Genomic DNA, 16,999 nt, shown 5'->3' with positions numbered 1-16,999 from the left:
TGCAGGGGCTGTCTGGGTCTGTTTCCCAGGGCCCTGTCTGGGTCAGCTGGCACCGGGCGCCTGCCCTCTGCAGCCGCGACCTGCTGCTTGCTGCTCTCTGGACCGAGTCAAGCCACTCTCTGCAGTGTGCTCATTTGTTACATGGAAGGTGGCCGACATCCTGATTCCCTGAAGCTGAAGGGTTCCTGGGACACGGGATCTTCAGTGCTAAAACCAGGAGAGTCTTACACAAACCAGAACTTGCTAGCTGGTTAAGACCAAGGCTGGGAACTTGCATATGGTCCAGTGGCTAAGACCCCGTGCTCCCAATGCAGAGGGCCCAGGTTCAATCCCTGGTCAGGGAACGAGCTCCCACGTGCCACAACTAAAGATTCCGTGTGCTGCTGTGAAGACAGAGGATCCCGTGTGCTTCATCTAAGACCCAGGGCAGCCAAATAAATTAATATTAAAAAAAATAGACCAGGCTGGACTAGGAGATCTGATACTAAGGAGGAAAACTCCCAGGCTCATCCACGTTCAACCTGTCCCCATAGGACAGATCCATTCACTGAGGGGAGAGCTCTCTCCTCCACCAGCCTCTCCGCCTGGCACACTCCCCATGGCTGCACACCTGTCCTGGGGAATGTCTCCCCAGTCTGCTCCTGGAAAGGGCTTACCGGAGGAGAAAATCCAGGATTTAGTCCAAAGGAGGTGAAAGAATGTTTCTGACTCATCGGGTCACAGGCAGCTTCCCCAAGAGTACATTAACCAAGGGAGACTCAGGTCTTACCATTTCAAGTGACTTTAGCTAAGTTCATGCCAAATGGGATGAGACCCTTTGCCCTGGACCCAAGTCTAGGCTCTGGGTCCCACCTTCTCGGCTGACCTTGAGGGTAGACTCACCTCCAGGAGGCAGACTGAGATTCAGCGTCAGGTCGGTGTAAAATGAGAGTGTTGGAGGCCACCTGGCCAGCTTCGTGGCAGCCCCTGGTGGTTTCAAGGACCCATGCAGAGCTGCAAAATCCATCCATCTCAAGCAAATTCCATTCAACCATACCGTCAGTGCCTTCCAGGCTGCAGGTTCTGTCGGTTTGGTGGAGCCAATGAAGGGGGACTTCCCAGTGTGTCTAGTGGGAGAGGGCAAGTTTAAACAGATGGATAGACACAAGGCAGAGGGAGGAGGGCTAAGGACCTGAGACCTACCTGGAGCTCTTTAGAAACTCCTAAGCCCCGGCCCAGAAACCTACTCGAACCTTCATTTGAACCATATCCCCAGGGGATTCTCCAGCACATTCAGATTGGAGCCCAGTACCCCAGGACCTTCTCAGGGTCTCCTGTAGAGGATCCCATCCCAAGATAAGACCTAGATGTAGACAGACCCTTTCTTTCCTGTCCACAGCTGGTTTCTTAGACCTGCCAGTTGCAACAAATGCTACCCCCAGCAGCCAGTCCGTTTCTGACTGCGTGGGGAAGTGTGTGTGTGTGTGCGTGTGTGTGTGTGTGTGTGTGTGGTGGGGTGGTGATTGCAGCCATCCAAGCCCCATGGAGGGAAAGTTAAACGTGATGAGGGCGGCTGGGTGGGGGGGCTGGGGAAGCAGCTGAGGCCAGCCCAGCAGGTGCACCCCGGGGCCACTGGACCGAACCAACAGATCTGGGCTGTCCGTGGGCTCCCACCCAGGCTCCGTAAACTGCACAGGTGTGCGGGAGGGTCACGTGCCTCGACCCGCACCCCACCCTTTATCGGAGAGCGGTGTCTCGTTAGCAAACAGCCCAGCAGCACCCAAGGCTGCCAGGCCTCGTGGCCGATTCTATCAGCTCTGCCTCAGAGCCCTGCAGAGACCAGCGGCATGCTGCAATTGTGCCTCTAGGGTCACAGGGCCGCGACATTTAAATCTGGGGAGGAAGCAGGTGTTGGAGGGAGGGAGAAGCAAGGTCTGGGCCTCGGGGAGTGCGCAGCCAATCAGGGAAGCATGGCAGGTGCAGGAACAGTAAAACTTCATTCCTTTCTACTTGAGATCTTTCCAGCAAGCATCATGGACAGCTGGGCAGGCACCCGGCTAATAGCATTTCGGGGGGTGTGTTTAACCTACTTGTGAGAACGAACTATTTCCAGGCTCCTTAGAAGCTCCGTTTCTATGCAAACAATGGTTATACAAATGAAAGGCTCTCTCATCTCTTCATTAAAGCAGAGCCTCAAAGGACCAATCGCTACCTGAATCTTTTCCATTAGCCTGGAATGAGGTACTGTCTACATAAACGAAAACCCCTGCGTGACAGAATGCTTTTGAAACAGGGTAGACTATCAAAGTTCGGTTCTTACAAGTCTTCTTATTCCACTGCTGAATTTTGGCAAGAGATGTGAGGCCACATGCCCCTTTCTTCCCTCCACCCCACCCTCCCCTCCTCCTCTCTGGGTTCAGGGCCTGATCAAGGAGGGTCCCATGGTCAGACTGGGTTTGGGCCTGATCCTCCAGTGGCTGGAAGCCATGGGGAGGTTTTAAATCGAGAGAGCCAGAGCCTCACTGTGATAAGGCCACTCTGGCAGCAGGGAGGGGACTCGGGCAGGGTGATGGCAAGAATGAGGATGGAAGTGGAGCGGGTCCAGGCGGAGTGGAATCCACAGGGTGGAGGGAAGGCGCTGACCGCGGGTCACCTGTCCTGCGAGCGCCCATCCCCTGAAAGAAGACGGGAAGGAAAGGGAAATGTCACCCACATTGTCCTCATAGGGAAGTCCTGCAGCCCCACCCTCCTTCCCTGGCCTTTTTATCCATGCGGCCACACAATGCCAACAGGACTTGCTATTTTGGCTTAGAGCAGCATCTTAAAAGCAGAAATAAGGTAATGTAGAAGAAGCTGCTTCTAAAGCGAGCACCCCAGGTAGAGTGTGCAGAGCCAGAGGCCATAAAAAGCCCAGAGGTCCTCATACCATCTCTGTGTGAATGCAGGCAGGCTGCACCCTCACGTTAAAATGCTCCCAGCCGCGCCTCCCTGGTGAGAGCCCGGGACAGGTGAGAGCGCGCTCACACAGAGGCGTGTCCATGGAGGCTCACAGCCGCTGTATTTGTCGTGGCCAGAGAGCGGCCTAAGCACACATCAACAGGTCAGTGGATAGCTCGGAGGGGGTGTACCTGCCACGGAGGCCGCTTGGCCTTAAAAAGGGACAGACTAGTGATACAGGCAGCGTGCAGGAATCTCAATAATGACGAGTGAAGAAGACCCAGCGGAAAACAGTGCACGTTCTACGGTTCCATTTATATGAATCCCTGGAGAGCGTGAGCCTGGCGCACGTGGCAGATAGTGGATGGGTGGTCACCTGGGGTCAGGGGCAGAGCAGGGGCACGAGGAAGCTTGGGGCGATACGTTTACCATCTTGACTGTGGCCACGGCCTCAGCGGTGGGTATGCATGGCGTGGTGTGCGTGCTCAGTCACTCAGTCGTGTCTGACTCTCTGAGACCCCATGGACTGTAGCCCACCAAACTCCTCTGACCATGGGATTCTCCAGGCAAGAACACTGCAGTGGGTTGCCATTTCCTTCTCCAGGGGATCTTCCCGACCCAGGGGACCGAACCTGGTCTCCTACACTGCAGGCAGATTCTTGACCATCTGAACCACCAGGGATATTCAACACTTTATTGTAAGATAGACTTTGTGTTGGATGGTTTTGACCAACGATAAGCTAATGGTAGTGTCCTGAGCACATTTAAGACAAGGCTAAGCTTGATATCCAGTAGGTTAGGTGTACTAAATGCATTTTTAGCTTGATCTTTCCAACTTTTAATGGGTTTATCAGGATGTGACCTCGTTGTAAGTCGAGGAAGATCTCTGTTGCTCCGTCTCCTTCCATGCACGCCACACGGCAAGCACAGCAGACGCTTAAGAGTTTATTTCAAAATTTTAATCCCTTAATGGCATAGGGGAAAATCTGACAAGCGCCAGGCTCTTCTCTAAGTGCATATGCATTTCATTAATTTAGGTTTCAGGTCTCAGCAAAAGTCACTTACTGGGTCATCTGATTCACCAACAATACGGGAAGAGTAGCTCTAAATTCTGCAGCCTGCTTCCTCCCAGCCCCGCCCTCTGCTCCCAAGTCCATGGTCTCCAGTCTGGGAGAATCTAGAACTCTTCCCAGTGGAGAGACAAAGTCAGGAAAGGAAGGATGATCGGAGGTTGTAAAGTCACAGAGTGTGGAGAATGTGACTACAAAGGGCTCTGCAATTAAGCGGCCGCCGCAAGGTGGGAGGAGGGAATTTAGGAAAATAAAAGACCATCCCATTTTTCCCGGCAGGGAGGAAGCAGATGGCTCCTATTACCTGGAAAGGTAACGAGGCTCAGAATAGAAAATACGCTGAAGAGCAGCGGAGGCAAATTCCAGTCTCTAGGAGCTCAAATTAATTTACTGGGGAGGGAAGATCTGAGAAGCAGTGTGGGGTTGGGACTGGAGCGTCCAAAGACCTCTCTTGGGTCTTGGCATCCATCAGACTTGGTTCTGAATCATAGTGCCCACCTACTCCCTCTGTGACCTCCTCACAGTCCCTCTTCTCTAGATGCCTGTTTCCTCATCTGTACAATGGAGATAATATTATTGCTATATAATACATACCAGAGCTGGTTTTAGACACTGCATTATAATCGGGTGGTGTCAAGGATTCAAGGAGATATGGTATGACAATGCCGCTCATTGTAAATCTCTGTAAACATCAGCTCCTCCCAAAGGCTACAATGTCATAAGGCAGATATTGTAACACTCATTTATGAGCTGGAGAAACCAAAGCTCGAAGAAGCCAAAGAACTTTATCCAACCTCATGCAGCTAGTCAGGTGCAGAGCCCAGACCGGAAACGAGGTGCCCAGCTCCTGGCCCAGCTCCGGCCCTGGTAGCTTCTGCCACCCTCATTCATACAGAGGATATTCCCGGAGAACCTACCACGTGGCCAGGCTCACCTCTAAGGACCTTATCTGCTTCCCTGGGAAGGAAGACAAATGGGTACCAATGTACCAGGATATGGATGGGGTAGGTGCTCCAGACAGACACAGCCCTGGGGAGGTGGAGAGGGACTCTGTCTGCACTGGGCGTGGGCAGTCAGGGCAGCCTGCCTGGCAGAGGCAGCATCTGAATGTGAAGCCTAAGGGCCACTAGGTACCTAGTGATTCTGGTCCGTTGGGCTCTCAAGCCACATCAGCTCTGGGTTAAGCCCTTGAATTATCCCACATAATCTTCTCAACTGTCTGACGGAGAGGGGTCATGAATGGGGAAAGTGAGACTCGACTGCTAGGCCTTGAAAGAGGGCTAGAGGCTTGTCGTGGGAACAAGAAAGGAAGAGTGGCCCAAGCCGAGGGAATAGGCTGGACAAAGGATCACAGATGAAGGAAAATGTCCTTGGCATCTCTGTGTGCACCTGCCCAGGCCCCGAGCCCTAAGCTCAGCGTGGCACAGTGCACAGCAGGTGTGAATACCCGTGCTCAACATGGATTGCCTATGGCCCTGGCCCTGGCCCTACGGGACCCCCAGTAACCAGGCTGTGCCCGGCCTCGCCTGAGCCACGGGGCCGTGGGGACAGCCAGTGGGGCCCTGGCTGTCTCTGTGCCCAGCTTTGCAAACACACAGTTACTCGCCCTTCAGAACCACTGTGAGTGTTAGTAAACTCCAGCTGCTAAAGTGTATTACACTGAACTCGCAGAAACCTTTGCCGTTATTAATGGTTTATTGATTGCAGCCCATGGCTGATGAGAGTAGGTCTCCTCACCCCCAGGCCCCTCGGGGCCCTGCTATCTGCGGAAGGCCTTCTAGCCGGCATGCAGATCAATGCCACTCAAATCTGGAGAAAAAGGGGGTCTCCCAGCCACTTAATCCACTTTAGAACGATAACAGTGAAGGCACAGGCTCAGATGAGGCGCTGAGAAGAGGCAGATTGGTCCAGATCAAAGCTGAGTGGGAGCTGCTGAATCTGCAGACAGGAACGAGCATCTGCCTTCGAGTGGGGGAGGGGATGGGGGTACGGCATGGTTTGCAGCAGAGAGAGACTCACACCACGGCTTTCTGGAAGGTCTCGCCGTCCACTCATTTTGCAACTCTTGTCTGAGTACCTGCCACGATGACAAGCATGGGGCAAGGCCCTGGGACACTCTGGCAAGCCAGCTGGACGCAGGCCTGGCCTTCGCGGGTTCTCACTGTGTGGGGCGGGGAGGAGGATGCTTGTGAGTCGCTAATGTAAGTCATGAAGTTACAATGTAGGCAAGGGCTGCTAAGGAGGAACCTCCAGAGACCTGCTGTAAGAGTTAGCTATTGCTACATAACAAGCAGCCCCAAATCCCGATGGTTTAAAGCACCAGCCATGTATTCTCGCCCAGGAGGCTAAGGGTTGTCCAGGTTTATTCCCGAGTGCGGCCTTGCCTGGACCAACTGAGGAAGTGGGACCTCCCTCCGCTTACTCTCAGCCTCCATCAGAGGCTTGTCCTCAGGACAGAGGCAGAGGATGCAGAGAGAGGGGTAGGTGGAGAGGGAGAGACAGAGATCATTCTTTCGAAACTTAAACTTGGAATTTGCATACCATCACTTTCACCACTATTAGCTGAAGCAAGTCGTAAGGCCAAGAATGGGGAAATAGATTCCTCTTCTAGGTAGGAGGACTTCCCTGGTGGCTCAGGTCAAGTAAAGAATCTGTCTGCAATGTGGGAGACCTGGGTTCAATCCCTGGGTTGGGAAAATCCCCTGGAGGAGGGCATGGCAACCCACTCCAGTATTCTTGCCTGGAGAATCCCATGGACAGAGGAGCCTGGTGGGCTTCAGTGAAGAAGACTCCACTTCTAGGTGGGAAGAGCTATGAAGGCATTTTGCAAGATACAGGGAGGCTGTTAATCTAGATTATCAAAGGAATCAATCCTCCATGGCCACCTCGTCCAGGTGGCCACTTTCTAAGTAATTGTGTGACTTGGAGGTTGTGGCCATAGGAAGAAGATGCACCATTTGCGGGAAAACAGACTGTTGGAAGCAAAAGTGCTAACTCAGAAACGAAACCTGGCTCGACGCACCGTGGGTGTTACCGATAATGGATCCTGGATGGGGTTTTTGAAACGGAAAAGAGACATTAGTGGAAAAACTGGTGCAATTTGGGTAGAGTCTGGACTTGAATAAATAATGACCCATTAATGCTGGTTCTTAGTCTGAGAACTGTATTATGATCGTGTAAGAGTTAACAAAGGGGGCTCGTGAGGGGTGTTGGGAACGCTGCTCTGGGCAACTTTTCTGTAAATCTAAAATAATTCCAAAATCAAAAGTCTGTTTTTAAAAAGGAACTTGGCACATGGGAGGGATGGGAGCAACGCCACTGTCCCTGGAGGAAGGGGAGCTGAGGTGTGGCAGAACCAACTGTGCTGAGGCTTGTTGGCCCAGATAAGAATCCTGGTCTTCACTTGAGGGGCAGAAAGAAGCCTTGGAAGGGCTTTAGGTAGGGCACTGCCATTACCCATTTGCATTTGAAAAGATCTGGGTTCTACCTGGAGAAGGATCAAGAAGGAGGTTAGCATGGCAGAGAAGCTGGTTAACTGTTCCTCCTGTATTTCAGGTGAGAAAGAGGTTGATTCTGGAGATACAGGGAAGAGGATGCTTTAGGATACGTCTAAGAGGTAGAACCACCTGACCTGCCTCTCGAGAAATCTGTATGCAGGTCAGGAAGCAACAGTTAGAACTGGACATGGAACAACAGACTGGTTCCAAATAGGAAAAGGAGTACATCAAGGCTGTATATTGTCACCCTGCTTATTTAACTTCTATGCAGAGTACATCATGAGAAACGCTGGGCTGGAAGAAGTGCAAGCAAGGATCAAGATTGCCGGGAGAAATATCAATAACCTCAGATATGCAGATGACACCACCCTTATGGCAGAAAGTGAAGAGGAACTCAAAAGCCTCTTGATGAAAGTGAAAGAGTGAAAAAATTGGCTTAAAGCTCAACATTCAGAAAACTAAGATCGTGGCATCTGGTCCCATCACTTCATGGGAAATAGATGGGGAAACAGTGGAAACAGTGTCAGACTTTAATTTTCTTGGGCTCCAAAATCACTGCAGATGGTGATTGCAGCCATGAAATTAAAAGATGCTTACTCCTTGGAAGGAAAGTTATGAGCAACCTAGATAGCATATTAAAAAGCAGAGACATTACTTTGCCAACAAAGGTCCGTCTAGTCAAGGCTATGGTTTTTCCTGTGGTCATGTATGGATGTGAGAGTTGGACTGTGAAGAAAGCTGAGCACTGAAGAATTGATGCTTTTGAACTGTGGTGTTGGAGAAGACTCTTGAGAGTCCCTTGGACTGCAAGGAGATCCAACCAGTCCATTCTGAAGGAGATCAGCCCTGGGATTTCTTTGGAAGGAATAATGCTAAAGCTGAAACTCCAGTACTTTGGCCACCTCATGCAAAGAGTTGACTCATTGGAAAAGACCCTGATGCTGGGAGGGATTGGGGGCAAGAGGAGAAGGGGACGACAGAGGATGAGATGGCTGGATGGCATCACTGACTCGATGGACGTGCGTCTGAGTGAACTCCGGGAGTTGGTGATGGACAGGGAGGCCTGGCGTGCTGTGATTCATGGGGTCGCAAAGAGTCGGACACAACTGAGCGACTGAACTGAACTGAACTGAATGGAACTGAAGAGGTAGAACATTCAGGACTTGGTCACTGACTGTGTTTGGGGGAGCAGAGAAACAGGAGATACCAAGGATGGCACCTGGAGTATCACTTGGATCCCTGGTGGAAGGCAGGACTGCTCACGGAGCTAGGGGACTCAGCAGAAGGAGCATCCAAGGATGTAGAAATGGTCCCCAGGCAAGCAGCTCCCCAGGCCAGATGTCCCCAGTGCGCTCTGCGTTATGACCTGCGCGTGCCACCTGAACACGAGCGCCGTGGCTGCCCAAGCACGCCGCCCGTGCCCCTGCCACAGCAACAGGCCTGCTGCCCAGCTCACCCATGTGGCCGTTGCCTGTGCGCTTCCACCCGTGTGCCAACCGGGTCCTTATTATTTTCTTACACCGCTTGGGTAGCTGCCAGCTCCGTGTGCCCCTGGAGCCTGCGCCTTCACAGAGATGTCACCTGCGCACCGTCACCTACGCCTCAAGTGGCCTCTGTAAGAGGCAGCTATAAGCGTCACCTAAACACACCACTCTGGGTGACTGTCACTGCCAACCCTGCCCGGTAGAGAGGCTTTTTATTTTTTCCAGGCTAGCTGAGTTGCAAGCAAAGAAAACAGTTCCCGGAGGAAAAGAGTTCCCCGCTGTTTCTGCTGTCACCATGCTCTTTTCCTTCGAGACGGGAGACAGCATCTTCCCCACCAAGCTTCCCTGATGAAAAGCTCCCCATTCTTACCGACTCGTGACAAGTCGGTAGACCAGGTTTCAGCCTCTGTGCATTCTGTGGAAATGAAGATGTTTGCTTTCGCTAACGTGAGCTGGGCGGTGGGCAGCAAGGAGCCATGGTTAGATGGGTTGGCTTCCTTCGTGAGACCCCTGGATGGGGAGAGGCTGGGAGCCCAGGAGGGTGTGTGTGTGTGCGTGCGCGCGTGTGTGTGGGGGGGCACGGAGGTGTGGGTGGGGGACTGTGAGTCACAGGCCAAGGGGCTGGAAGACAAAGGTGGGGGTGGGGACAGCTGAAGAGAGAGGGGAAAGGCGTGGCCTCGGAAGCAGCAGGTGTAAGAGAGGCTGGCTGAGCCGAGAGAGACCTGAGCTGGTGCGGGGCTGGGTGTGAAGGCGGACTGAAGGACTCGCCTTGGCACCAGCAGGGCTGGGACAGGCGTGCGGGCCTCGGAGCCTCCGCCCACCCTTAGCCACCACCCTCTCCCCCCGCCAGGCCTCTGGTAGGACCACAGGGCCAGCATCATGGGTAGGGCCCTGTGCTTGGCACTTCCTGGGGTTCCCTGAGCATCAGCTTCTTCTTGGAGCTTTCTGCGGCTGCGTGAGAAACCCCAAGACGTGAGCACAGAGACCTTCCTTCTGTCGTGGCCAGAACAGGCCCCTTGTTGGGTGCTCCATGAGGCCCAGAGAAGGCTGGAACTCGTTCAAGGATGCACGGGTTTCCCCGTCGCAGCTGCATGGCCTCTGAGCTCCAGGTCAAAGCTCCTCCCCTTCCAAGTGTCCAGATCTCACTTGCCAGAAGCCCCCTCTTCCCAACAGGCATCACAGCATCCAGGAACCACAGGCAGCGGTCCCTCGACCATCTCAATGCGGTGTTCCTGCTTCCAGAGGTCTTGAGGTCACATCGTCACATGTAATCTTCACTGCAGGCCACCCCTTCACCCTCCAGAGCCTAGGGCACAGGGCCTGGGTGCCATCAATGTTCCGTGAAGTCGCTCCCGCTCCCAGCACGGCACGCGGGTGTGCGCTGGTGGGTCCGGGAGCGTTGCTGAGAGAACGCTGGACGGTGGGGCTTTGGGGGTTGGTCTTCTCGGTGCTGTGACTTCCGGCCCCAGAAGATGGGTCTCCATTCTGCTCCTCTGTGCCGCCCGCAGGCTGCCCGAGGTCCGCGTCTCTGATAACGGCCCCTACGAGTGCCACGTGGGCATCTACGACCGCGCCACGAGGGAGAAGGTGGTCCTGGCTTCGGGCAACATCTTCCTGAACGTCATGGGTGAGTGCGGGGCTGTGGGCCCTGGTGTCGCCGTGCGTGTGCACGTGTGCCTGAGTGCATGTGTACCCAGGCACACGGAGGGGCTGGCCCGGGAACCACCTGCCCAGACGCCCGTCGTACTGGCAGGAGACCCTCTTCTCACCTTGGCTTGCCCTTGAGGGCAGGAGGCCGGCCGTGCCCAGGCATGACCTGTAGCCTCTCAGGAACCCCTTCTCCTTCCAGCACCGACACCCGGGCCTTAGGGAGGCGGGGCTCAGCCTCATCCCTGGAGCCCGTGGACTCGCACTTTGGCGGGCGAGAATTCTACCAGGAGACCACCCATGTACCTGGACTCGGCGCTTTGAAGAGGCTCTGATACATTGATTAGGATGAAAGAGGACCTGAAAGGGCTCTGGGATTTCCCGGGGGGCAGCAGCCTGCAGCGGCCTCTGGGCCTCAGTTTCCCTTCTGTAAGATGGGAGTGAGATGCAGGCCAAGTGGGACATTCATGGACTTCCCAGCTCCAGGCTCTGTGACCTGCTGAGGTCACAGAGAGGAGATGCTGAGCTGCGTGGACACCTTTTCCAGGTGGAAGCCAGGAGCCATGTTCCTGGAAACCCTGTGGGCAAAGTGCGGTGGGGGGTGGACCCTCCCCAGCGGGGTGAGACTCCAGGAGCCTCCGGGGCACGGGAGGGGGTTGAGACCGCACCTCAGCGAGGCTGCACACACACTGCAGAGAGAATGTCCCCTCCGTGCGCTTCCCGAGGCCTTTTCCAGAGCACAGACACGTCGGAGGGCAAGTTAGAAAGCGTGCTAGACTGGACGTCGGCGTTCCTGGGTCTCCACCCTGCGTCTGTGCCTCCATCTCTCCATCTGTAAAATGGGGACAAGCATACCAGTGCCTGTCTCTGGTGGGTGTGCCCCCATACCCAGCCTCGGTTTCCCAGGTTGTAAAACACAGCCTTCTCCCAAGTGGTCTCAGAAGCCCCTGCGGGCACTGGTGGTCTTGCCAGGCGCACTCTTGAGTTCTGGGTCAGCCCTGCGGCCAGGATTCTAGGCATGTGGTCTCGACTCCAGACTGTGTGTTCCCTGCTTTCCTTATCCAATGATATATATCAGGGAAACAAAGCTTGCTGTACTCGGGCCAGCAGTGAAAGCCCAGAGGCCCCGTGGAAGGTGACTGCTTCTGGGGAAACGGAAAACCTCCAAAGGCCTGACCTCCAGAGGGATGCCAAACCCCGCAGAGCGGCAGACTCTGTATTCTGGCTTCCGGGGGTCGGGCCGTGCCGGGAGGGGCTACGCCAGGGAAATCTCCCCTTTTGCAGTCACCCACCCACGGAACAGCTCCTGTGTACTTCAATAAGAAATGTTCTCAGCGTCTGGCCCCGAGCTGGTCACATCAAGGAAGCCAGTGAGGAATGAAACTCTTTGTCCGATCGAGGGGCTCCCAGTCTGACGAGGGCCATATTCTCAATTGTTTACTCATCAGATATTTGTTGGGAACCTACTATGCGCCAGGCAGTGGCCACACGCTTTCGGCAGGAAGCATCTCTGTCCTTGGGGAATGTGAATCTGTGCATGCTGTGGTTTAGTCGCTAAGTCGCTGCATAAGACAAGTCTAAAACATGAGCGTAGACAGGTAAGTGAGATGACTGTGGGCTCACTCTCAGTCGCTCAGTGTCTGACCCTTTAAACCCCCCTGGACTGTAGCCACCAGGCCCCTCTGTCCGTGGGATTTCCCAGGCTAGAATACCAGAGTGGGTTGTCATTTCCTTCTCCTGAGGAGTTTCCCGACCTCCCGACCCAGGGACCAAACGTGCGTCTCCTGCGCTGCAGGCGTATTCTTTACCACCGAGCCACAGGGGACGCTTACGAGACGACTGTGGATGGTGATGAACGTTGAGCAGAAAGTCACGCGGGGTCACGGGGTCAAGAGTCAGTACAAGCGGAGCGGTGGCTGGTTTAGAAAGGGGGCTCCTGGAGGCCACGCGCTTATGTGCTTTCCAGACCATGTGTCATTAGACCCCCCAGCCAACCCGAGGGGAGGGACGCATTACCCCTATTTTGCAGACACAGATATGGATAGGCACGAGAGAGCTAGCAACTTGCTTGAGGGCACACAGCAAGGACCACGAAGCCTTCCTGTGAGATCAGGCTACTTCGTGCTGGGGTCGGAACCCAGGCCTCTTGACTCCCAGGCCAGCTGGGTTGCACAGATGGAGGTAGTGTAGATGGTCCAGCTGAGGCGGTGTAGACAGATGGAGGCAGTGTAGACGGTCCAGCTGAGGCGGTGTAGACAGTCTGGCTGAGGCAGTGAGACAGATGGAGGCAGGGTAGATGGTCCGGCTGAGGCAGTGGAGACAGATGGAGGTAGTGTAGACAGATGGAGGCAGTGTAGACGGTCCGGCTGAGGCAGGGTAGACGGTCCAGGAGGCACATGGTCTCACCAGCTCACCGAGGGATCCTGAGCCGGTTCCTGCCCCCGTGGGCCTGGTGCCCTTCTTCACACAGTGAGGAAGTGGAGGGAGGTAGCCCTACGCCTCCTGCGCCAGCTCCCCTGCAGGCAGAGGTCTCAGGGCCCAGCCCGGGGTGCCCAGCTGGCCTGGCGGTGTGCTCCCAGCAGGCTCTGGGGACGGGGGCTCTGTGCCTCTGAGCCCCTCCCAGGGCAGGTGGTGGTCAAAGCAGGGATGGGCAGACAGCTCGTGGGACCCCAGTTACCGAGCAGGAGGCTGAGCTACCAGGAGGGACCAGAGAGGGGCAGGCAAGAGATGCGACCCTCCCCACCCCAGTGCCCCAGGAAGGCTCTGACCCCTGGACGTTCAGGGCATCCCAGGAGGGGCTGCCCTAGAATAGCCGCCTCCCCCATCTCGGTCCGTCCTCTGACTGTCCTCCTGCTCAGAGACCACCGTGCTTGTCACCAGTCTCTCCAGCTCCGTTACCCCCGACGGGTCAGGCTCGCCAGTGCTCGCAGTGCCCACAGGCCTGGATACCCTGTCCCACCCTGGCATGTGCCTGATGGTGGGTGACCCTCCGGCTTCATGCACGTTTTCTTACGGAATCCTAGGGACAGCTCTGGGAGCCGGGAGATGTTGTGACCCCTGTTATAAGAGGAGACGGAGGCTTAGGGAGGGGAAATGATTTATCTAGGGTTGTAACAGCCATCTGAGGCCAAAGCCCACAGTCTAAACTAACGGTTCTCAAACTTGAATGAGCGTCAGAAGCACCTGGAGGGCTTATGAAGATACAGCCCCTGATTCAGCAGATCTGGGTAGGGCCTGGGAATCTGCATTTCTTACAGGTTCCCCGATGATGTCGGTGCCAGGACCACATTCTAGAACTGCTGGCCTAAACCTCTAAGTCTTCCAAAAATACTCATTCTGTAATATCTCTGTTGGTATCATTATCTCTACATGTATCAGCAGCTACTCTTATTTATAGGCAAATATATTTCTCCTTCCTCCTTCTGACTCTCACCTCCCCCCAGACACGGGAGAATGCCCCATCCCTTCCACATACAAGATAAGGACACGTGGGTTTGGATCTGAATCCCAGATCCACCAGGTGACCTCGGATTCATTTGCCTCCCTGGGCCTCAGTCTCTCCATCTGTAAAATGGGGGTGAGGATGCCTCCTTCCTAGGGTGATTGTGAGGTTTAAATCAGAAAAGGTTTGCAAACACCTAGCCCAGCCTGAGGTGGCCAGGAGGCTCAGTAGGTCTGATTTCACTGTCTTTATGCACACCATCTTGGCCTGCCTGCTCTCAGGCACGGATGTGGCTGCCTCCTCCTGGCCCCTGGTTTTAGCCCTGGCACAGAGAAGTCTCGTCCACTATTTCTTATTCCAAACAGCCTTAAGCCAGTCTGAGAAGTGAATGCTCACAGCTTTGTACACCGTGGTCCTTGGAAAGGGGGTCCAGGTCCTGGGAGTCAGGGTGGCCCACCCTGTCTATCCATCCTCCTGTGGGTCTGCCCGTCCTGGGAGGAGCCAGGACACTTCCCAGCCTTGAAAAAGAAGCCACACCTCACCCTGACCAGCTTGTCCCAATTCCACGGTACTTCCAGCGGAGCCTTTTGCCTGATTCTCACAACAGTCCCTGAGGGGCAGGGTTGCTGGTATCCCCAGTTCCCAGATGAGACGACTGAGGCTCAGACAGAGGAGAGCTCCCTCTGGTGGCTGCCCCAGCCCCAGAGCAGCTTGGCTTCTGAGGCTCACCAAGGTCCAGACTGGTGATGGAAAGGCTGCGAGAGACCGAGGCACCGAGTATAGGGCTGTTTCCTGCGTATCATCTCCTGTGACCCAGCGGCCGCATCAGACCACGAGTCAGAGCCTGCACTATGCACGCTGCGTGGACCCAGGTGCAGAGAAGCAAGTAGCTTGCTCGGCCAAGACTGTGAGGATTCAATGACATAATCCACAGTATAGAAGGTTCTGAGCCCCGACACAGTCTGAGTGTTCCATAAACAGTACCTCTCTGCCAACTACTATACATAAAAGAGACACAACAGCCCTCCTACTGCAGAGCACAAGGAGCTACATTCAGTATCTTGCAATAAACCATAATGGGAAAGAGCATGCAATAGAGTATGTATATATGCATCCATATATACACGTACGTATATGTGTATCCACAAGAGTGGGTGTATGTATGTGTGTAACTGATGCACTTCGCCGTACCCCAGAAATTAACACAACACAATGATTTGTAAATCAAATCATTCCTTGGTTCGGTTCAAAGGTTAGGCCTCTGTACTTTCACTGCAAAGGCCTGGGCTCAGTCCCGAGTTGAGGAACTAAGATCCAGAAACTGTGCAGTGTGGCCAATAATAATGATAATTTCTTGAAAAACAGTGCGTGTGTGTGTGTGTGTGTTAGTCGCTCAGTCTGTCAGACTGTTTGCAATCCCATGGACTGTAGCCCAGCAGGCTCCTCTGTCCGTGAAATTCTCCAGGCAACAATCCTGGACTGGATTGCCATTTCCTTCTCTGGGGCTCCTGCAGAGGAAATGAGAATTAGACGCCTCAAGTCCAAGGGAGCCCCCCCGGACTCTCTCAGAGTAAATCGACTATACTTCAATATGCGTAAATACATAAATACATAAAAATAGTATCTGTCACCATAAATAGTGTTCATGTCAGTTAAAAATCAGGCACAGTTAGAAAGGTTTAAATTTTGTGTCCTCCTCCTCCCCCACGACTCTCTTCTTTCAACAGGCAGCTTTCAGAAATTAAAGCCAACTCACTGTTTTGACCTGTCCGTGGCACGATGTAGAAAGATCCCATTCTGTCACACGCATGGACACAGTGACCTCCGAGCAAGTGGAGGTCATTGGAAGCTGGGGTCTCCTTTCAGCCACCAGGGACCCTAAGGGCCGTGGCAGCCAACAGCAGGGCAAGACAGCTCCTGCCCCATTTGGGGGACCGTGGGCGGGGCACCGAGGCGCTGAGCAGCGTCCACCCCCGCCCGCACGAGCCTCACAAGCCCAGAGTGGGTCCACGGGAGAGGCGGGCGTCCTGGTCTGCCACCACCAAGACGGCATCCGTCTGGAGCATTCTAACGCGCTGTTTCCAGAGGCCTCAGGGTGGAGATCAAAATGCACGCGCGGCTGTAATTTCACGCCTATAACACCCCCACTCTGTGGCGGGGAAAGACATTTGGGAGCCCCGTGGGCGACACCGAGGGATCGCACCGCACACAGTCATTAAAATGTTTTTATCCGTGCCGCAGATAAATTGTAAGCCAATTTGAGAGTTGCGTGCTGGGCCCCGGGAACACATTATACACAGTCACGGAAGGCTCGCCAAGGCTCTTCTTGGGGGTGTGGGTCATGCAGGGGAGCGTGTTCAGCCTGGGATGTTACAATCAATTAAATGTTGAAGGGCTCAGACACCCCCACCCGCCGAAGCAGAAGAGGCTGTTCTTCTGGTTCTGCCGCAAGACCGAGGCACAGGGCTTCTGGGCCGCCCTCCCCGGGCAGAGCTTCCTCCGAGGGGCCTCGAACCCAGAGCCAGGAATCAAGGCCCCCAGCAGGCGAGCCCTTTGCGCCCTTCCCTGTGCCCTGAGTATTGAAGCTACAGTTCATCGCGTGACTCTCACGAGCGCCTCTCAGAGCACGTGTTGTCATCCCCATTCTACAGATGAGGAAAAGGAGGCTCTGGGAGGCTAAGGGGCTCATCCACATGAGTGCCAGAGCTAAGGACCCCCCACAGGTCCGCCCAAGACCACAGCTGAGGTTCCTAACAGCTTCTCTGAGCTGCCGACCTTGGCACAAAGACTGTTGGTGATAAAAGTGCCAAGCGAGCACAGGGAGTGAGGGGGGAGGGAGTGCAGAACGAAGAGCGGGGACCCTGCGGGGCCTGCCCCCCAGCTGGGAGCACCTCGCATTCAGAACCCAGTGGGGCTCTCGTTCGTTCAGGGGCCTGCAGGAGT

The 16,999-nt window shown here is 54.6% G+C and overlaps 1 protein-coding gene across 1 annotated transcript in view; it reads left to right on the top strand.

Moving 5' to 3' along the window:
* IGSF21 (immunoglobin superfamily member 21) overlaps positions 1-16,999 on the top strand; it is a 283,942-nt gene that overhangs the window by 226,829 nt on the left and 40,114 nt on the right. The window contains exon 4 of the mRNA XM_055574319.1: positions 10,476-10,594. Coding sequence (XP_055430294.1) covers positions 10,476-10,594 — 119 coding nt within the window. The remainder of the gene's footprint in view (positions 1-10,475; positions 10,595-16,999) is intronic.

This window comes from Bubalus kerabau, chromosome 3 (assembly GCF_029407905.1).
Source record: "Bubalus kerabau isolate K-KA32 ecotype Philippines breed swamp buffalo chromosome 3, PCC_UOA_SB_1v2, whole genome shotgun sequence".
Taxonomy (NCBI): Eukaryota; Metazoa; Chordata; class Mammalia; order Artiodactyla; family Bovidae; genus Bubalus; species Bubalus kerabau.
Note: the sequence above shows the minus strand (reverse complement) of the source record. Positions and strands in the feature narration are given on the sequence as shown.